The 23,322-nt window shown below is 33.3% G+C and overlaps 1 protein-coding gene across 1 annotated transcript; it reads left to right on the forward strand.

The window, feature by feature from the left end:
* Positions 1-3,090: 3,090 nt before the first annotated feature.
* Positions 3,091-10,207, forward strand: LOC125861777 (polypyrimidine tract-binding protein homolog 3-like). The gene is made up of 14 exons (XM_049541643.1): positions 3,091-3,207; positions 3,864-3,926; positions 4,822-4,893; positions 5,001-5,077; positions 5,228-5,309; positions 6,791-6,914; positions 7,202-7,266; positions 7,370-7,419; positions 7,537-7,630; positions 7,713-7,761; positions 7,852-7,865; positions 9,084-9,191; positions 9,314-9,457; positions 9,735-10,207. The coding sequence occupies exons 2-14, from the start codon at positions 3,870-3,872 to the stop codon at positions 10,122-10,124; spliced, it is 1,326 nt and encodes a 441-aa protein (XP_049397600.1). The 5' UTR covers positions 3,091-3,207; positions 3,864-3,869; the 3' UTR covers positions 10,125-10,207.
* The last annotated feature ends 13,115 nt before the right edge of the window (positions 10,208-23,322 follow it).

The raw sequence follows: 23,322 nt of genomic DNA on the forward strand, positions 1-23,322 counted from the left end.
AACGAGTAGAGTCGAGTTTATTTTCTTTAAAATGATAACTGGGAACTAAGTATTCCTAAGTGTAAATGTTTCACATTTAAAAGAGAAGGAAACTGAGATTTCCAAAACAGTTTTCTAAAACATGAATAGTATGACAATCGAGTATGCCATCAATGTATGAGCAGTATGGTATCTAGAGATACCATCAATGTTTATGCAGTATGACTTCCCAAGTCATCAATGATCATATTAATATGATTTTTGAAATGTTTTTGATAAAGAGCAGAGTTGAGTTCATTTTCTTTAAAATGCTATATGAAAACTAAGTATTCCCAAGAGTAAATGTTTTCACATTTAAGATGAAAGGAAACTGAGATTTCCAAGAGAGTCTTTAAGCTAGTTTTTGAGTAATGATCTCAAACCACAGAAAGAGTTATGTTCTTAAACATATGAGCTGAATATATTTTGGGAGTAGTATTGAGCACCGATATGGGGACGAGTTCATAATAACTCAAGTCTCCATAAACCACCCAACGTGGGTAGAAAGGGTCATACTTTTTAGATGATTCCTTAATGCTTTTTAGCATAGACTAGTGGATCCACTTAGTTGAGAGGTCCTATACCTTGGCAAAGTATAGGACAGTTTTGGCAGCATGGGCGAGACGTTGTATCATCACATAGCTCATAGTGATGGTTGTCGGTTAGAGAAACTCTCATAGAGTTATATTGTAATTTTATATGCACACTGAGTATTATTGTATTTTTTTTCAATACATTGAGTTGCTATCTACAGTTTTACAACTTTCCATATATATTGTATCTTTTACTGTTGTTGTATCCTTGAGTATCATGAGTTGAGTATCTTGAGTTGAGTAACTTTGAGTTGAGTACCTTTGGGTTGAGTATCATATCTTTGAGTTGAGTATTTTATTCTTGAGTTGAGTCGAGTAAGTGAGTTGAGAAGAGGTAAGTATGTTTCCTTTTTATTAAGTTCAAGCTTATATTTATGCTTTAGAATTCCCCCTTACATGCTCGTACATTCAACGTACTGAGCCATTTGGCCTGCATCGTTTCATGATGTAGATACAGGTATTCAGGGTCATCAACAGGAGCTTCGTTGATACCACATGGAGTTCAAGTTAACTATGGTGAGCCTCCTTGCTTCCAGAGGGTTCCATTTTTTCTTTGAGTTATACCAGTTGTTAGGATGTCGTGGGTCTTGTCCCGACTTCCATCTTTGTCATTTAGAGGCTTCATAGATAGGCAATATAATTTCTGAAGTCTGTTCATTTATTTTGTTAAATGTTTTAAAGACTTAAGTTGACTATTTTATGGCGAGTTGAATAATTTATTTTTATTAAGAGTTTTTCATTTGAGTTAAAGTTTTGTAATTGAGTTTCATGAATTTTTATTCAGTTTTTAAGCTTTTTATGCTTGAGTTAGTCTTCCGCTTGTAGTCAACCAGGATGAGGATTAGCTTGGGGACCAACAATGGTTCTCGAGTGCCGGCCATCTCCAGGATGTAGGCTCGGATTGGAACAATTTTTAAATTTCAGCCAATTTACTACATTAAATTTTCCATAAGACCATTTAGTTCTGCACCAATTAGTTAATAACAAAGACAAAATTTATCCTAAAGATAATATATATGCAAATCAGGTAAAATAATTTTAGTACTATAAATTAACAATGTATTAAATAACATATTATATAAGATTTGTAAATTAATTAACACAATTCATTTGTGCTACTCATATGAAAGTGTGGAACAAATTTAATAATTAAAAATTAGCCCTAATCATAATTTGGAAGTGAAGCAAATTCTGCGGGGTGAATTTGTGTGGGACGGAGCGGGCCACATTAAAAACACATAAAAATACAATGTAAGGCGAAGCAGAGCAAATTGAAAACTTTGTGGGTTAAAGCTTAACCTACCCTATAATGGGATGGTTAAGGAGTGAGAGTTGGAGTTTGAATGAGGAGGGAAAAAATAATGCACTTAGGGGTCGTTTGGTACAAAGATTAATAACGCAAGAATTAGTAATGCACGGATTAGTAGTGCAGGTATTAGTAATGCAGAGTTTATTTTTATCAAGTGTTTGGTTCATTATTTCCACCTCATCTTGTGTTTGGTTTAAAACTCTATAAAAAGCTTCTTTCCAATTATACCCTTGAATTATTAGGTAATTGAGTCAAGGTAGATAATTGCCGAACAAAATTTTTTTTTATGGCCTTCTAACTAGCTATGAGAAGAACAATTTTGTTATCATGTTTGCTATTTTTTCACTTGAATTATTTGAGGATAAATAATTGTCATCTTAATAAATTGATGACTCACAAAATGTCATTTTTCAATTTAAAAAAGATAAACCAACTACTTTTAAAATTGAAAAGACAGTCAACAATGATAAAATTAATAAATCATCTACATTTACACATAAAAATTGCAAGTTGTAGTTTTAATATGTATGTATGTTTTAAATTCTTCAAAATACAAATAATTAGAAAACCACACAAATATATATATATATATATATATATATATATATAATACATTCAATTAAGATCACAAACGTCATATACTCCCATTTCAAATTTGTATTGATTTGTATTGGATTTATTTAGTAACAAACAACTCTCTCTAAATAATTTGTAAGCTAATTTATTTAAATAAATTTACTAGTACAAATATAAATTATAAAATCAAGAAAATAAACAAAATAATTAAAATGATTTGAGGGATATTTTTGTCTTTACATAGATTTATCCCATGGTATTATATCCTATGTATTACTAATACCTCCAAATGGAAGATATTAGTAATACATCATATAGCACCATGTAAGAGGTATAATTAATTCATGGATTAGTTATACATATGCCAAATTCTTATCAAACATACTACTAAATAATATCTTACCTAATATATGGATTATTTCTTCTAATGCGGCCTACCAAACGATCCCTTAAAATGTCACTTAAATTTTTTTTTTATTAAAAAAAATCATTTTTCTTATTTTAAAACTTATTTTTTTGAAAAGAATATTTTTCTTGATCAATAAAAAAAAAAATACCCTGTATTATGTGTCAAAAGCTTTTCTTAATTTGTGTAAACATCATATCTGTCGGTTTTTTATCTCGGGGGCATCGAATAAAAATAAAAAGGAAAAATCCTGATTGTCGTACACCAAACCCTAGTCCCCCTCTCCCTTTCCTCCATTTCTGAAGGTTAGATCTAAGCTTTAGTTTTCTGTTTATCCACTTTTATTCTACTGTTAATCCAGTTACACTGCCTTTTCTAACTGTCTATTATGGTGCCAGTGAAGTTCTTGATGTGTATTTAAATTACTAATCTTTTTTCCTGGGTAGGGAATTTGATCAAAATAGTTGGCTAGTAACACCTTAAAAATTGAATCTTGTTATTATTTTTCTTAGTTTTTCATTTTTTTGCTAGAAAGCCTTATCTTTTATTTTACTTTTTTTAGTGTGAGTTCATGTTGCAACTACATGTGATTCTTTAGATGTGAAAAAAATTGAGAGAACTACTATAAACAAATTAACCTTTTTGCTAAAGGAATTAGGAATAAGAGGAGAGTAGTCATGTCTACACTTAATTTCATATTGTTGATGCAAAATGTCTTTTTTGTTGTTTTCATAGTTTGAATTTCGTATATATGCCTCTTTGACATGCCATTACTAACAAAATAAGATACAAAAGTTTGGTTGTGTGCTGCAAGTTCTGGTTTCTCTCTTTTTTCCTGAAGCCTTTTTATCCACAGCATTTGTATCTTGTATGTGCTTAATCATTCATCAGCACACTCTGTGATATGTTTTTAGTAGTTTATATATTTCAATTTTTTTTTAATTGTTTTGTTGTGATTCAGGTATAAATGTCTGATCCTTCAAAGGTTGTTCATGTTCGCAATGTGGGGCATGAGATCTCGGAGGTAGATTTGTAGGATCTTTTATACTGATTGGTTGTGCCCCTTATTTTTGTTTGATAGTACTTTGATGTGTGATCAGTGAGCTCCAAATTTTCATAAGCAAGTTGTTTATGTTGTTGGTTAATGCCTTTGTTATTAAGAATTGAATACTTTTAGTGTTTGACATCTTTTTCTTTACATCATTGTAAGCTTAAGTTCCTATGTATTATTAGTATAAATGAAAATGCTTTATACTCTTGATACATAGGGAAGAAAAAACTTGCTTTATACTCTTGATACATAGGGAAGAAAAAACTATGTATAAAACAGACAGTACCTTTTCTCTAATTTTTTGTTTTTTTTGACAAGTGATGTACATTCTCTAATCAAAGAGCAAGGTATCTGATGTAATGGTGTTTTGAAAAAAAAAACATAAAATAGTGAAACAGATGCAGAAAGAAAGTCTCTTTGTCCATTGTTGCAATTCAGTCTGTATGTTCCATACCCCTCTCTGAACTTCTTGAAAAGGTGAATCAGTCAAAATATATTTTGTGGGGTGCGCCCCCGGGGGTGAGTGGGGTGGGAAGTTGAAGTGTCTATAGATCTCTTGAAGATCAAGTTACTGCTGTCTTTTTACCTCTCAGCTCTTAGTTTATGGTGTAGACTGAGTTTTGAAAGTGAATCAGTTTTGAGTGATGTGTCTGTAGTGATAGTGTTTATTCATTTCTTCTGAAAGAGCGGCACTCTTTTTGCTTTAGTTATAGTAAACATTAGATCTGAAAATGGAGAGCATTATTTCCTTTGTGTTGATTAATTTGGGATCAATTAAATCTTCCTCCAACGCCATATACCCAGAAACTACTGATATGATGGAAAATAATTGATTTGTACAGTAATTTGATTTTTGGTTCTTTTCCAGAATGACTTGCTTCAACTATTCCAACCATTTGGCGTAATTACCAAACTTGTGATGCTTAGGGCAAAAAATCAGGTGCTTTTTTCATACGTGCACACTGAATGACACTCATAAATTGAATGACACTCATAAATTTATTAATCTACTGGTTCTAATTTTCTTTTAATAACTTGTGCCTTTAGGCCCTCTTGCAAATGCAAGATGTCCCTTCAGCTGTGAAGGCATTGCAATTCTACTCAAATGTTCAACCCAGCATAAGGTACCTTGTAAGAGAGAAACTAGTATTCTGTTTGGAGAACTCTATGTGAAACTTTTTGAATCATCTGTGTTTTCCAAGCTTTAAGCTTCACAATTCTTATCAGAATGTTCTGTAGGACCTTGATTTGTGACTCATTTTCTTGTCCTATAGGGGGAGGAATGTTTACGTTCAATTCTCATCTCACCAAGAATTGACAACTATGGATCAGAATGCACAAGGCCGTGGAGATGAGGTAAGGGATGTTCCTTTTTGTATGTTGGTTCTTGGATCACTGATATTGAACTCGGTCCTATACAGGACTGGATGATTTACTGACAATTTCTTCCGTCCTCCGTAAGACTAGAATTTGAGCTAACTGTATTTGCATTATTATTCTTTTTAATCCTGATGTGCATTTATCAGCTTCATGGTAAATTGAATTTGTTTTTTTTGTTTTGATAAGAAGAGTTGCTGTAAATTGAATTTGTTTTTTTTTTCGTTTTTGATAAGAAGAGAGTTGCTGTAAATTGTATTTGTTTTTTTGTTTTTGATAAGAAGAGAGTTTCTACTATGATTTGTTCATTCTACAGAAGATCTAAGCAGAAGTTTTCACTCTCTGTCTGTGGTATTGAGTAGTTTAAGGCTAATTTTGTAACTTGACAAATAATTAATGAAATTCATTGGGATGAGAAATGACTATCTCTGTGCATGTGTTGACTATAATGAAAACATGCCCAAATCTTAAGTAGCATACTCAACAATTTTTAAGAAAGAATACTAGAATAATGTGATGGCTAACGCAAGTTTCGGAAATCAATGGAGAAGTAATTGAGATTTAATGATTACACTAATTTGATAGACTAATTAGCTTTGACTTGCCACATTTCACTACATTAAGCTGCTTGAGTGGTTTTTCTCTTGCAAATGTCTTTTAATAGAAATTATGCAATGCGGATAAAAGTGTTCAAGTCTTGCCAACTAGCCAGACAAGCAGAATAGTGGAATGGCTTGTTACTTGCATTGTGCCAAATCTTTGTTTTTTTGGGGTGGGTGTTGCCTGCAGTACACTGTTGCCAAAAACTGACTCTTTCAGTGCAGAACTTCAGTATAAGTCTTTAAAAACTGTGGACTCCCTACAGGCAATGTTTATACCTCTTGATGACTGGAAAGAGAAAACAGGCTATCCATAAGGTAACTGTAATCAGAAGAGGGATAAGGGAAGGATCAGATGACTGTGCTCTATTAAAGCATGTGAGAGCCCACCGTAGCCACCAGTTTTCATACTTCCCAGTATTCTCTACAATCATCATAGTGATCTGGCTGAATATATCCAAAAGCAGGAAGAATCAGCATTGCTTTTCTAAAAATAATCTGTTTGCTTCTTTCAGTTTTACCTGATGCAAAACCTTTCCAGTAAGGCTCAAAAGATTTTCAGGAAGTGTCACTTTGTATGAAATAATTATGAGACATGACACTGATGAAAAGGATCATGCACTGGGCTAACATCTTAAAGTCAATACTTATAACTTTCTGTATTCTCTTGCTTACTGTCTTTGCTCTTTTGTCATTATCTCTTGCTACGTGATCTGTCTTTATGCCTTTCTTTAGTGCTGAACCAAGATGAAGCATTTCTTTTGTGTTCTTCTTTTCTCCTTTCTGTCATCTATTTCTCTCTATTCATTTCTTCTCTTCTCTCTATGCTGCTTTGCTGTTCGGCTCTCTCTGGACTCTCAGCCTAATCGAATTCTCTTAGTCACAATACATCACATGCTATACCCTATAACCGTGGATGTGCTGCATCAAGTGTTTTCTCCACATGGATTTGTAGAGAAGATTGTCACATTTCAGAAGTCGGCTGGTCAGCACCTTCAAGTTTCTCTCTCTCTCTCTATCTATCTCTCTATGTTCTGGTCATGATTTGTTTCTTGTTTTGGATTTAAGACTATCTGGAATATATGGAAGGATCAAGAGAGGAAAAAGGATTTCTTTCTTGTATCATAGGACTTCAATTTATGGATTTAAATCATTTGTTTTTCGTTCTTATTTTAATGTTTCATGGAGGATATTTGAGCTTATAATAATTATGTTTGCATTCTTGGCCATATCTCGCGTAACTCTTGTTTCTTATGATATTTTTAAACGTAGGTTTTCAAGCTTTGATCCAGTATCAAGTACAACAGAGTTCTGTTTCTGCAAGGAACTCACTTCAGGTGTGTTTATGATATATTAAGATCACTTGATTTATATGGACCCTTTCAGGTTGTTTTATCATTTGAGATAAAATAAGCTTTAGTGCATACAATTTTCTTGTAGGGGCGTAATATATATGATGGCTGCTGTCAGCTTGACATACAGTTCTCTAAGTAGGTTTCAGCTCAATCTGAAAGTTATAGTACTCTCATCTCTGCATGCAAATATTTCCATATTTTCTCTCATTTACTGTGATGGATGTCTTAACCATAAACTTATTTATGTTTCAGCCTAGATGAATTGCAAGTGAACTACAATAATGAACGTTCAAGGGACTTCACTAACCCTAATCTACCATCAGAACAGAAGGGCAAATCCTCTCAAGTAGTTTATCTTGTCCTATTATTACTAGGGAAGTGTGTGTTTTCAACATGAGTTTGACTTCATATTTTTCATTGTGTGACAGCAAGGATATGGAGACATGTACTCCTTCCAAGGTTCTGGAGCTCATCCAGGTGCTTACTGCTTATCGCCTTATCATATTGTAGTCAATGCCAAATATTATTCTAGTTTGCTTACTGTAATTTTTCTTCTTGGTTTTCCAGGTGGATTTCCTCAGGTGTGCATCTATCTCATCATCTTTAAAGTATTTAAAAAACTAGTTAGTTTTGGGTTGATGATACCTGACTATCATGTTGTTCCATTTAAATCCTCCCATTTTTATATTTAATATTTTGGATTCTCTTGCACCAACAATTTTCTACTGGCTTTACATCTCTCACAAGACTAAAAGACTCCTAACAAACATTTGTAAACATACTCACATTATTAAAGTTCAATCCCAACTAATTGATCTTGCCTATATGAATTTGTTTCTTCTATTGTTCTCTATTTTTTGCTAAGTCTACATAGATTCCAAGAGTCATAGGTCTACTGAGACAGCTTGCTTGGTCTACCTTATCCTAGTTTAACATCATCAATGACCATGGTTCATAGTTAAATATCGGTGCATCTGGAGATCAACAGAGAACATGGGGAATTATCTTAAGAAACTTTCTCCTGCCTTTTCCATCATATGTGCTACTTGCATCTTCTGTCAAATGTGATGATTTTTAGTCTTGCTTAATCTTGTATGGCCACACTTCTATTCTTTACATTCATATTTTTGTATGTGTTGGATCTTGGAGCCGAACAGTATCTCATATTACATTGTCGATCTTTACAACCGTTCTATCTACATTTCACTTCGATAGGTATTCCCTTGTCATGTAACACTCTAGTAACATTTATTTCAATACTTTGATTTAATGTGTAATAACTTTATTTATCTTACCATTCTACCGGAACAGAGCCTAGATATCTGAATTAAATTTGTTTGTACACCGCAATCCTATCAAATTTCACGTCTACTCATTCTTCTTATGTTGTCTAAATTTGCAATGTATATATTTGTTATTTCCTTTGCTAATCTTAAATTATGATAGTGCCATATGGTATAGCTTAAGTTTCTACCAAGCATAGATGTAGATATTTGAAGTTATCCTCATGATTCAAGTTGACGAACTGATCAAAACAGCCTCCAATATCTCCTTGCTCTCATATCTCTTTAAGACACTTCATCTTGCTTAAGTTCTTGCTCCTCTTCTTTCTTAGGTGCGCTAATTTGTACGTGTATTTCTCCCCTTCCGGCATCCCTAGCTTTTGGTACAAGCCATGAGGGCTTCTCCTTGCGCTATGCTAACCTTCTTAACTTCCCTATTAACTCTCTTATATTTGGTAATTTCCTTGGTACAAGCCATGAAGCACTTCTAAGTTTGTTTTCACATTGTTCAAGTAGATGGGAAATGCAGAAGCAATTGCAGCTGCGTTTGCTGGTGGTTTGCCACCTGGAATTAGCGGGACAAATGACAGATGTACTATTCTTGTTTCTAATTTAAATTCAGATGTAAGCTTCCGTTCTTTATCCGAGTATGAGTACCATAAGATTGTTCTCTTTATAATTTTATTACTTCTAAAAGTCATTCTAGAATCTTGACATTTTCTTCTGATTTTTTTTCCTAATCGCAGAGAATAAATGAGGACAAACTTTTTAACCTGTGCTCTCTTTATGGAAATATTGTCAGCATTAAGATTCTGCGCAATAAACCAGATCATGCTTTGGTTCAGCTGGGTGATGGGTTCCAGGCAGAGCTGGCTGTTCACTTTTTGAAGGTCTGGTTGATATTCTCTTCAGGATCTGTTTTGTTTGGACTTGGGAGGTTATTTTGATTTGTTCCACCTGTTATCAGCTATCTAGATACCTTTTGAAGCATCCAATAACCTCTCTGCTGCTATTTTTCCTTTGCATGAACATCTGAATAATGTTCATGGTTGACTATTCTCAATTGCCTCACTTAACAATACCCCTTATCTTTGCTTACTTTTAGTCTTATGATTATGCATTATACTGAAGTTTCTATCAATTTTCCTCCCTTGGATTTGGATATAGGGTGCTATGTTATTTGAAAAGCGTCTGGAAGTCAACTTCTCAAAGTACCCCAATATTACTACAGGGCCGGACACACATGACTACTCAAATTCAAATCTCAACCGCTTTAACCGTAATGCTGCTAAAAACTATAGGTATTGCTGCTCCCCTACCAAGATGATCCACCTATCCTCCTTGCCCCAGGATGTAACGGAGGCAGAGATTATTGCACATTTGGAGGAGCATGGTCCCATCATCAATAGTAAGCTTTTTGAGATGAATGGCAAACAGCAAGCTCTTGTTCTTTTTGACAAGGAGGAGCAGGCAACTGAGGCACTCGTATGCAAAAATGCTACATCTCTTGGTAGCTCAACCATCCGGATTTCATTTTCTCAGTTACAGAGCATCTGAGAAGTCTTCTGTGATAGGATTGGTAAGAAGTCAATGCCATTGTATAACACAATAATGACAACTATGTAATGTGCTTTCACTGATTTGTGGTTTTAGTTTCTGCTTTCCTTATGTACCCTTTTTTCTCTACTAGTGATTGTACTTGTTTTTTTGTTTCTGCATTGAGCATGTCGGTAGAGCTTGAGCATATTACTTTTCCTCCATCTCTGATTATTGTAATTCAACCTTACTATGTTGTGCTCAGAAGATGAAAGTAGCAGAAATGAGGATGTGGAGATGAATGTATGGGAGGTTAAGATGATTCGGATATGTGAAGAGATATACAAATGTCCTAGTGAGGAGGTGTGAGGTTCATTGTGGTGCGTCTTAGGAGTGGCAGAGGTAGGTTGAAAAAGTTTTGGCGAGTTAATTTGACAAGATATGACCTATAGCTTATTGACGGCTTGATTAAGGTAGAAAGTTGGTGGGTAGTCGAAAATTGTCGAGTTTTTCCTTATCAGTTATTATTAGTGCTCCTATCTTATTCTCTGTTGTTTTCTCTGCTTCAGTTATTGTACTATTTGTTGTTGCTACTGTTCTTTTTTTAAAATCATTTATTTATATGGTTTCTTCAAATGTTATGATTTTTTTCAAAGTAGTGAGTGGGTTTGGTTTGGTTAAATTAAAACGGGTTGGGTTGCAGTTTGCCCATTTTAATTCAGGTAAATTTGGGTTGAATGAAAGACGGGTTTGAACCATTTTATATGGCACAAGAGTATGAGCTAAATTTTTGTATTGCATTCATGCGTATGTCCTCAACTTCTTTTATCTGTTAGAACAATGTTAAATAGCGCGCAAAAAAGTAATAGAAATTCTCTCTACATGTCTTGGGTTTAAAAAAGGGTTAGCGAATTAATGAACAGATTTTGGAATTTTATAAATTAGAACACATAAAAAAGGCATAAGTTATCGATGGTCATTTAAAGTAGTCCACATATTTCATCTTGACATTTCAACTTATCTTTGTACCTAGGTTGGTAATTTCAGTCCTTACAAGTGAAATGAATCCACTTTTTCATACTAAATTAAATGGATAACTCACATTTTGTTAAATGGATAAATATGGACTTAAACCTATTTAAGCTCATATAAATATGAACAAAATGGGTAAACATGAGAATCCATATATACCCATATATCACTCACTTATGACAAAAAATCCTGATTGCACTATTTGTTTTTGAAAATAATAAATAAATAATTGGGTGGAGGTGGTGGGGTGGAGGGGATTTTTTCTTTTAAAAAAATCTTTTTTATAAAATATTTTGTGTGGGGGTGGGAGGTGTCCTGGGTGGGGGTGGGAGGTGTCCTGGGTGGGGATGGAGAGAGGGGTAGGGTTGACAATTTTTATTTTCAAAAAAAATAAGGGAAAATGCATAAGTACCCCCCAGCCTATGCCCGAAATCCCAGAGACACACCTAACCTTTACTAAGGTCCTATTACCCCCCCGAACTTATTTTTTAATTAATTTTCTACCCCTTTTGGTCCTATGTGGCACTATTCTTGTGGGCCCAGCACGTGTTGACAAATTTTTCAAAATAGTGCCACGTAGGACCAAAAGGGGTAGAAAATTAATTAAAAAATAAGTTTGGGGGGGTAATAGGACCTTAGTAAAGGTTAGGTGTGTCTCTAGGATTTTGGGCATAGGTCGGGGGGGTACTTATACATTTTCCCAAAAAATAAATAATTTTGTTTTTATTTAAATTTCTTTTGGGTGTGGGGGAGGTAGGTGGCGGGGGGGGGATGGGGTAGGGTTGGCAATATTTTTTTAAAAACAATATTCCAGGGTGGGTGATGTGTGCGGGGGAGGGGGGGGGGAGATGGGGCTACAGGGTAAAAAAAAATCTTTTTTTTTTGTATGAAAAATTCTTTTTTAAAAAAATAATAATATAGGGGTGGGGTAGGTGGTAGGGGTTGAGGTATTACCAATTTAGTTCTGATTTAATATTTTTTGGCTTTAGGAGATTAAGGTGGGATACAACCATTTTACCCAAATCATATTTGACCAAATCAATATTTACCCATATTTTATATGGGTGAGTGGGAACGACACCAAAAAGAACAAGAAAATCGGGATTTTCAATTAGAGGAAAAGGGGAAATGGGCCAGCTGATCTCTGTAAGTTTTGCTACATCTGAAAATTAGAAGCGGACATCAAGTTGTTGCTACTGTCGTTACCATAAGAATGACGTAGAACAAAGAGCAAAGCAAAAGTTTATATGTATAACCCATTAATTCATTCAAGAAGGGAAGAGGGAAATTGTGAAACTTGAAGTTGCTCAGCAGGGAAAGGACTGTGTTCCAACGTCCTCGATTTCATCATTTTGATCTTGCATACCTTCTGATTCTTGTGCTGCTGCTCCATTGCTAATTTTCTTGAGAGCAACAGATGTGTTTTGAAGGAGATGGAAGAATAAGGAAATATTTCAGAAAGCTACTTCTCATCTTTCAGTCGTTACACTTTTTCTGCTGATCTTCCAGCTACTTCTGAGCAGTGTAGGAGAACTAATGTAATTTCTATTTTATATGGGTGAGTTGTGATCCAATCCATTTTAACTCAATCCATATTCAATCCATCCAAATCCGAACCAATCCACCATTTGCAACCCCTACTTGTACCAATTGAACATCTTGTTTGTTCAAAAGTCATTCATATTAAACACAGCGTGCTGACATGAGAAAAAATGTGTCCACCCTTCTTTAAGCGCATAAAATAATAAAAATAATACTCCATTTGTTCCAATTTATGTTACATTTCATTTTGCGAGAGTTAAAAAGTTTAAGTCTAATCGAGAATTTGCTCATCCACTCTTCATATTTTTAAAAATGAAATTTATATATTTGTAAACTACGTAAAAAGTACTATAATAATTGATAATTCAAAATTTTGAAGATATATGAAAAATATGCGGTCATAAATAAACTTGTTTGAATCTCGAAATCCAAAATGTGTCACATAAATTGAGATAGAGGAAGTAATATTTTTTTTCTCTCTAATTTATACATCTAAATTAATAAAAATAAAAAGGAAAAAGAAGGTAGTCTTCTTCCCCCAACCAGTGTTACCTTTCCTACAACTATTTCCATCTACCATTTTCATCATCTTTTTACACACATACCCACTCTATCCCCTCCACCTCTTTCTTTTTCTCTTGCTCTCTCCAATTTTTCTTTTGATTTTTTCTAAGTCTCAAATATTTTGGTGAAGTTTTATTTATTTTGATGAACAAAATATGAATGAATTTATTTTTGATATAAATTTGTCATTTTTTTGTAACTGTGATAAATAATTGCTAGTTGGAAGAAGATGAAGGCAATGGTTTGATGCTATTAATATGAAAGAGGAACAAATATTTCTCTTAGGTAAGCAAAATATCAACGTAAGTGAAAGGGTTAACACTTGATGGAGAAGAAGATAGAAGTACGATGATAGTTTACTGGCAACAACGCCGACGATGGTGGAAGGGAAAATAAGATTGAAGAAGCAGAAAAATGAGGAGGAAGAAGGAAGAAGGAGGAGGTGGAGGAGGAGGAAGAAGAAGAGGAAGAAGAATAAGGGAAGGGAAGGGGGGAGGGGATAGGTTTATTTAAAGAGAAAAGCACACTACATAAATATTTAAGATTCTATATTACTAGTCATAAATATGTTTTTTCAATAATTATTAAAATAACAATCTAATTATAATTATTAACATATTAAGATTATTTTGTATTAAATTAAATTTTACTTTTTATGTTAATTATCATATTTAGAAGTAAAAATAGGGGAAACTTTTTTCTCTCTCTAATAACTAATATTTAATATATCTATAACTACATTTTAGGAAATTGAGGATACACATCTTTCAATATTTTTCAAAAAGGAAAAGAATTTTTCAAATCTTTCTCCACTTTCTTCTCCAAAAGATTTCATCTGTATTCTCATCGCTCTTATTTTTTACTAATTTCTTGCTCCTTACTCTTACTTTTAATTGAGAAATCTTAATATAATTTTTCAATTTAAAAATTATGTCCAAAAAATAAAAACTTCATACACTCCTCGTAAGAATCTCATAGTAGTTGAAGAAAAGAGCCCTAAATTGAGGAACAAGTTTCAAATTGCATATATTCACTTAAACATCAGTGAAGAATGTGAGTACGACAGAAGAAGGATAACTGATGGTTATATTAAATCTATAAATCAAAAGGAAAAAGATAGTGTAAAATTTTCACGATTTCTTTGACGGATGACTCAAATTTCGACTTCGTACAAAAAAATACAACATAATAGATTGAAGAATATTGTAAATGGGAGTTCTTCACAAGTTAGAAATTCGAAATTCGACAACACTAAAGAATATTGTTAAGAATTCTAAGTTGAAAAAAATCATGAATATTAAAGTGTGTTTGTAACAATTTTGATTCATTTTGATTTTATTGGTTATATTTTTGTTAGAATTTCGTAACAAGTACAAGGTTGTGTACTTATTAACAGCAACGGAATACAACATAATGATAATTGAATCTTGTGAATGAGTTTCTCCAAGTCCGACTTCTAGTCTTAAGAAATCAAAGTTATGTTTCACAAACTAACTGTCATTTTTGTTTTGAAAAAAAGGTCTGAAAAATACTTCAACTTTGACCAAAATTATTGTTACGATACCAAACTTTATGGAGGACCTTTCACCCCCTACACTATTTAATAGTGTATTTTAAAGGTATATATGTGTCCACGTGGACACATTATTATTTATAATGATGCAATATTTATGATGTCCACGTGGGCACATATATACCTTTAAAATACACTATTAAATAGTGCAGAGGGGTAAACTGTCCTTTCCAAAGTTCGATATCGTAACAATAATTTCGGTCAAAGTTCGGATATATTTCTGACCTTTTTTTCCTTTTGTTTTTGTTGATGTTAGTAGAGAAGATAGAATTTTAGTTATTCTATTTCTCCCTTTGTTTTTTCTGTTTTGTGTTATTCACTTTCTTTTCTGAATAAAATAAATATCAACAAAAACAAAAATGACACTTAGCTTGTGAAACATTACTTTGAATTCTTGAGACTCAAAGTTGAACTAGGAGCAACTCTTTCACAATATTCAATTATCATTCTACTACTATTAATAGGTACACAATCCTGTATTTGTTATGAAATTCTAACAATGGTATCAGAGTCATCATTGATTGTACTACTATTTTAAAAAAATCACAATAGTCATGTTGGTGTCTTTATTTTAAAAGTTATACTACTATTTTAAAAGTTATACTAATTCCAGTAAGTTCATGAAAAGTGATGTTATGTTAGTACTATTTTGTGACTATTACTTGGATTATTAATAGTACCTCTTACTTTACAATAAATATATTTGGCATGACTCTTTTGGCACGACTCTATTTTTTGGGGTTATTTTCGTAATTAGAGGTGGCTGATAAGGATGTTGCTGTAAATTAATTTTTCACCCAAAATGTCTTCTAAAGTTAAATCACTAAGAAAAGTCTTAAACGCTAGATGGTTTCAAGAAATTACACTGCCCAATAATTATTTCCTTTCAAATAAAAAACATTTAGGATGTGTTTGGTATGAAGAAAAAATATTTTCTTGGAAAGTTTTCTTAGAAAATAAGTGGATTTCTAACTTAATTTCTCAAGTTTGGTTGGTGAGTAGAAAATATTTTTTAGCGTTTAGTTTGTGAATGAAAAACATTTTTAATCAAATATTTTTTTTCTACTAAAGAGTAGAAAGTAATTTTTGACCCGATAATCAATCTTTTGGACATGACCCCGACACGCGAACTAGGACACAACCCCGACGACACATCTGAAATTTGACCATGAGATTCTGACCTAGGACCTGACCCCAACTTTCAACCCAAGATCTGAAATTCGAATTGAGACCGGATATTCGAGCTAGGACCTGACCCTGACCCCGACACCCAAACCTGAATGTGATTCATCAATCTGAGTTTTGACTTCGACACTTAAATCGAGATCCAACTTTTGTATCAGGATCTGACCACGACAACCAACAATTGATGTAAGACCGAATATTTAACTTTCAAATAAAATTTCGACCCAAACTTTTAAATCAGGACGCAACCACACATGATTCGAGACCTAACTTTCAGTAGGGGGTTGGAGTGGGGTAAGAAAAATAAAAATTTTAAATTTTGAAATTATTTTTTTAAAAATAAACTTTTAAATCATTATTTTTTAGGGAAGATGGTAGGGGGTGGGTAGGGTAGAGTAAAAAATTGAAAATTAAAACTATTTTTTAAAAAACAAACTTGGAGTGGGGGTGGGCGAAAGAAATGAAATTTTAATTTTTTTAAAAAATAAGAATTTTTTAATTTTTTTTTTTGTGGGAAGTTGAGATAGGGATAGTCAGGGATTGAGCGGGGTAAAAGAATCGAAAAATTTTAAATTTAAACTATTTTTCAAAAATAAAATTTTAAGTTGTCTATTACTGGCTATTCTGATTATTGAAATCCATTTTGTTATAATTATATAATTTCTATTTATAAATCGACGAGCAAGTGGATCAAAAACTTAAAATCACAATGAGAGATAAGATGATTAATGAAAGCTAAAATCTGAATGTGAGATAAAATGAGTAAAGTAAAGGGGAAGTAAAGATATCGGAAGAAATTAAAAAATAAATAAAATTCAAAGGTGGTTTTGTTATTTGGAGGGAAATTTAGATGGTTTTGGAGCCAAAAGTGTTAAAGAACATTGTAGTGTTTAAGCTCAATCATGTCATTTGTGTCAAAAAAGTGTCGTGTCAAATAGCAACAATACTTACTTTATTATTTGGGGAATTTTTTTTTTCAAAATAGAGTTTTAGTACTACTCGAAAACTTTTTCGTTTATTTATTTATTGGAAGTATCTAGTACTTATGTTTCTTTCCTCAAAAGTCGTGTGAAACATATTTGAATAAAAGTTTTTTTTATTTATTATTGTGTTTCTTTTGGGAAAATTATATATATATATATATATATATATAATATTGTTTAAATCTATTAGTGGTATCAGAGCCATTGTTAATTGTTCGATGTTTACATAGTATTTTTTGAAATTATGTACTGATTATGTGTTATAAAAAAAAATCTTTGTAAAAAATATTTATATGAAGATTAGTATATTTTTTCTATAAATTTATGGTTAATTCGAACTCCCCTATTAAAAGAAAAAATTGAATTTGATTGTAAAACTAAGAACATACTTTCGATTCTTCAATTTCGTCTTTCTATAAATGAAATTTGTTTTTTTGAGTTGGGAAAAGAAAAGGTGATAAAAAATTATTATTGTTTGAACTGTTTTGGATAGAAAAGAAGAAAAATGTTGAATTTTTTCCATCGTTCTTCTCTTCTGGTAGTGAAGTTACTTTTTCTCGTTCTTTTGGGAATTTTTTTATATCTAGAAATAAGATGAAAAGTTGAATTTGAATAGAGGTGTGAAGTGAAAAGGAGTATTGTGTATATTAAATGATCTTGCACATTTTAATTTATTTATTTTATAGTTGGGTTCTTGCACTTTCTTTACGGGAAAAAGTCAAAGGAAAAGTAAAATGCTTTAAATACAATATCCTTTTAGAATATGAAAACAAGTACATATATATTTATTATAGTACTATAGGGAGCCTTAAACTTTTATGGAAAATGTGATTTACCTTCTTGTTACTAGATATTAATAGTTATTTAAATATTTAATTTGTCATTTGATATGACATTCATTCCTATTTACTTAAGGGAGTAATATTGTACTTGTACAATGGATTGAAATTTTTTTTAAAAAAATCTTATCAAGACATGTGAAATTTATATAATTAAATATATATTTTTTGAATCTGGTCAAAATCTTTTGGGTTGTAGACTTTATATTTATTTATTTTTCACAACCATATATTGATATTTGAGTATATATATTATGGTTTAGATAAAAGAATTATTTGGTCTTGATAAATTTGTTTAGTCATTAAGTTTCTTAAATAATTTTTGTCTTCTACAAATAATAGTGGGCATATGTTGTCACACTGAGTGGTACAACCATTCTTATTATTTTCTTGTTTCTATTTCAGACATGACTGAAAAAGAACAAACTCGAATTACTCCAACTAGAAGAGAAAAATGCTCTCAAAGGTATAAATCATGTATTGAGTCAACTAGAAGAGGGTAACACAACACAACACACAAGGGATCTTGAAGCTTATGAAGCTTGACAAAAAACCTAACTTCACTTCACATGGATTAACATCATGAACATTGGGAAACTTGCAATGCCTTGTTCTATCCTGGATCATGAATATAGTTGCACCGAATCTTCTAAAGGGTATAGTGTATGAATCCAATGCTTATCTTGTGTGGAGGGATTTGAAGGAGAGGTTTGATAAAGTTAATCGCATGCGAATTTTCCAATTACTTAGAGAGATTGCAATGATTTGTCAAGGGACAAACTTTGTATCTGATTACATCACCAAGCTACATGAACTATGGGTGAGTTTGATGTTATGGTTCCATCACCAAATTTTTTTTGTCCAAAGGTGAAAGAGAATGTCGAACACCTTCAACAGCTCTGTCTACACCAATTTCTTAGTGGATTAAGTGATTCATATGACCAAGAAAGATGTCAAATTCTCATGAAGATTTCTGACCCCACGCTCAATAAAGCTTATGCCCTGATTGTTGAGGAGGATGAAAGAAAAAAAATGGTAGATGTGTCCCTAATTATATTGTGGAAGGAATGATATTACAACCTTATGGAGTGCGAGGGGGTCACACCAGAAGTTCAAAAAAACAACTCCAATAATCCCAATTCCAACGAACGCTGTGATTTTTGCAAACTGCAAGGCCATGTTAAGAGGGATGTTTATCGACTTGTTGGTTATCCTGCTAACCGGAAGGGACAGAAATTAGAAGGCATGCCAGGCATTATTGCCAAAATTCATCCTACACCAGCAGTGGCGGATCTATGAAGGGCAATGGGGGTGCCACGCCACCCCCGAACTTCGACGGAAACTCTATATATACATAGGTATATACATATAATATTTATATAAATATAAAGCGTGCCACCCACAGAACAAAATTGGCTTGTGGTGCCACGGTAGGAGGGCAACTTTAGAAGGCTGATGTTGCGGGTTTGAATCCCATTTGTACCTATTTTTTTGAGAAATTTGTTGCATACGTTTTTTAAGGAAAAAAAAAAAAGCTCCAAGCACGTTTTTTTAAGGAAAAATAGCTGGCACAATTTTTTTTTTAATTTTTATAATTGTTATCGACTTAAATTAAATTAATTACATTATTACTCTTTTGACTTTTCTTTTATTTGATTAAATACTCAATAAAAGTGTAATATCTTATTATTTATAGTTTATTGATTGATTTATGATATATATCAAAAAGACGAATAATTCAATCAAATATAAAATTAATTTAATCGATAAGTCTATTTGGCACCCACGGACTCTAAATCCTGGATCCGCCACTGTACACCAGACCACAAGATCAAAAACCTACCAATAATATTCACCAACATCTATAGGGGAATGCAAGTTATGGACATGGGGGTTTACCAGGAACACTTGAGACATTATCCTACTGTTCACATGTTCAACACAACAATGACCCTTTAAATCAAGGTTTTATGGGAATGCAGCCTGGAAACCATGCAGGGGAGGACAACCAATGCTCACACCTACCCAATACAACCATCTTGTACAAATGCTCGACAAGGAGAATGCAAATGAGGGAACAACTGCAGCTACAACCAACACAATAAGTACTATTACAGCCTTTAATGTTAATGAAGTGTTGAATAGGTGAATAGTGGATACATGGGAAACACACCACATGGCATCAGGCCTAGCTATTTTGTACACTGCTTGTGAACAACAACATCAAAGGTATACTTTCCTAATGAGACTAAAGTTCTCATCATACATATTGGTAGTTGTAGGCTATTTTAAGGAGATATACAAAATGTATTGTGTGTTTCAGATTTTAAACACAATCTTCTATCTGTTTCCAAGTTGACAAGGGAACTTATATATTATATGACATTTTCCCCTAACTTCTGTTTGATGCAGGATCTTTTAATTGTGAAGGAGAGAGGGATTGGTAATTAGAATGAGAGTTATACTATTGAGATTACAAGGTGTGAGAGCATTGTGCCTCAGCTTTAGCTTCAATTGTTGTCACCAAACCTGATGCAAAGCTATGGCACAAGAGGATTGGAAATATTCCCAGTAGAGCTCTACAATAAATGTCCATCATAAAATCAACAAGAAGTGCTAATAGAAACTTCCCTTGTTCTATTTTTCCACTTGCAAAGCAAACACGACTTTCTTTCCCAGTTAATGTCAGTAGAGCTAGTAATCTTTTGATTTAGTCCATGGAGATGTTTGAGGTACTTACAAAACTCCCACACATGATGAGAATATATTTTTTCTTACTTTAGTAGATGATTGTAGTAGGATGACTTGGTTGTTCTTATTGAAACTCAAGAGTGATGTTAATATTATGATAAAAAAAGTTCTTGTTGCTAATAAAAATCAGCTTGCTATTTGTCAAAGTTTTCAGAAGTGACAATGAAACTAAATTTTTTAATGCATACTGTAAAGATTTATTCAAGTCTGTAGGAGTTTTTCATCAGAGCTCATGTGTTCACACACCCCAGCAAAATGGGTGGTTGAAAGAAAACATAGACAAATTCTTAAGGTGGAAAGATCTCTTAGATTCCAAGGTCACATACCCTTGATATTCTGGGGGTTATATGTTCAGAATGCAGTATATTTCATCAATAGAATACCTTCCATGACCTTGCTAAACAAATAACCTTTTGAAGTTTTCTATGGAAGAGAGCCAAATATACAATACCTAAGAGTTCTAGGTAGCTTATGTTATGCAACTATCACCAAGGATACTGGTGACAAGTTTGGGCCCGGGGCTGAGAAGGCAGTTCATTTGGGCTATTCTAGCACACGACAAGGTTACCTTCTTTACGGCATTGACAGGAAGCAATTGTTTGTTAATGGAGATGTTGTATTTAAGGAATGTGTCTTTCCTTTCCAAACAATTTCTGGCTCAGATTCATCTACTGACTGACTGTCATTTGGAGGTATCAAATCTCCATAGCATCATAATTTCAAACACTAATTCTCTTTTAAATTTGGACATAGCAGGGGAAGTTGCTTCACATGATGCTGGACTAAAACCTCCAGGTTCACCTCATATAGTAGTACCTCCACCAGAACCTCTGGAACCCAGGAGGACCAAAAGAGTGCCCAAGCCTCCGAATTGGTTGCATAATTTTGTCCATACATCTCTACCTTCTAATACAGAATCTAGATCCAATGCTTGTTTGTCTATATCCCTTATCTGATTATATGTCCTATGTATCCTTAGCTAGCTACATTATATTACCATTCTATATGCAATTATTCAGCAATTAAAGAGCCTACATGTCATATTGAAGTAATGAAGGACACACAATTGTTAGCTGTCATGAAGTTGGAACTTCAAGTTCTCACCTATAACAAACTTGGTGTTTGGTTGATATGCCTACTAATAAAAAGGCTATTGACTGTAGGTGGGTCTTTAAGGTGAAGTATAATGTAGAAAGGAAAGTGGAAAGGTACAAGGCTAGGCTAGATATACACAACAGGAAGGGTTGGATTATCAGGAGATTATTTCAGCAGTTGTAAAAATTATTACAATTAGATCAATTCTTGCTATTATTGCCATGCTGAATTAGGAACTCCATCAGATGGACCTCCTGGCTTTTTAAGAGAAGGGGAGCCCTCCAAGGTTTGCAAACTTCATAAATTCCTATATGGCCTTAAACAGGCATCCAAACAGTGAAATTTGAAATTTTCAAAGGAACTCTTAAGTTTTGGCTTTGTCCAAAGTCATCATGACTACTCCCTGTTCACCAAGAATTCTAGTGGCCACATTGTGATCATCCTTGTTTATGTAGATGATCTCTTAATTATTGGATCTTCTTCTTCTATAGTATTGAACACCAAACGCCTTCTTCAGACACATTTCAAGATCAAGGACCTGTGGAATTGAAGTATTTCCTTTTAGTCTTGAAATTGCTAGAAATAAGGGTATCTCAGTATATCAAAGGAAATTTACTTTGGATTTATATCTCTTATCTTGGTTTTGCATGATCCAAACTTGTCAGCGCACCTCTTGAAGCTAATTCAAGGCTCACCAATGTGTTATATGATGGAAACGCAGAGGTAAGAAGCGGTACATATGGTTTACTACAAGATCCAACAAGCTATAAAAAGCTAGTGAGGAAGTTGCTATATTACAATGACAAGGCATGGCATAGCTTATGCATAACCTATGCAGTACATATCCTCAATCAGTTCATGCACATGCCCGAGAAATACCACACGGAGGCAATATTAAGGGTGGTGAGATACCTTAAAAGTGCTCCTAGTTTAGGGATTCTTTTATCATTTGAGGTATCGAAATAACTAATTGTGCATTGTGATACAAATCGGGCTACTTGTCCTATGACAAAAAAAATAAATTTGTTGCTAATTTTGTACTCCCTCCGTCCCATTTTATGTGGCAACATTTGACCGGGCACGGAGTTTAAGAAATAAATGAAAACTTTGAAATGTTTACCAAATTGCCCTTTAAAAAGTACACTCACTTTTCTCTCTCCTCATAAATGTATTGGAGTATTATTTTAAGATTAAGTGGGACCAACAAGGGTAAAAGAGGAATTGCACCTTTAAATACTTACCATATAAGGAAAGTGACATTCTTTTTGGGACTGACCAAAAAGGAAATGTTGTCACATAAAATGGAACGGAGGGAGTAGTAAAGATAGGAAATTCATTGATATCTTGGAAAGCCAAGAAGCATAACACAATTTTCAGAAGCTCTGTAGAGTCTAAAAGTATGGCTAGTGCAACTGCAGAAATGGTGTGGTTAGTGGGGTTGTTCACATAATTGAATTGGGAATTAAAGCTGCCTGTGAAGATGTATAGTGACTGCAAAATAACAATACAAATAGTGGCTAACCCAATATATAACATAGAAATAGATTGTCATTTCGTCAAGAAAAAGATAGAAGAAGGGGTAATTCAAACCGAACACGCAAGGACTGATTTACAATTAGCAGACATACTGCTGAGCTTGAGGGGAGTGTCAATAT

Source organism: Solanum stenotomum, chromosome 4, assembly GCF_019186545.1.
Source record: "Solanum stenotomum isolate F172 chromosome 4, ASM1918654v1, whole genome shotgun sequence".
Taxonomy (NCBI): Eukaryota; Viridiplantae; Streptophyta; class Magnoliopsida; order Solanales; family Solanaceae; genus Solanum; species Solanum stenotomum.

Coding starts and splice junctions, on each gene's coding strand:
- LOC125861777 (XM_049541643.1), top strand. CDS start 3,870: ATGTCTGATCCTTCAAAGGTTGTTCATGTTCGCAATGTGGGGCATGAG. Junction 6,915..7,201: donor CACATTTCAGAAGTCGGCTG/GTCAGCACCTTC, acceptor TTTTAAACGTAG/GTTTTCAAGCTTTGATCCAG. Junction 7,267..7,369: donor CTGCAAGGAACTCACTTCAG/GTGTGTTTATGA, acceptor ATTTTCTTGTAG/GGGCGTAATATATATGATGG.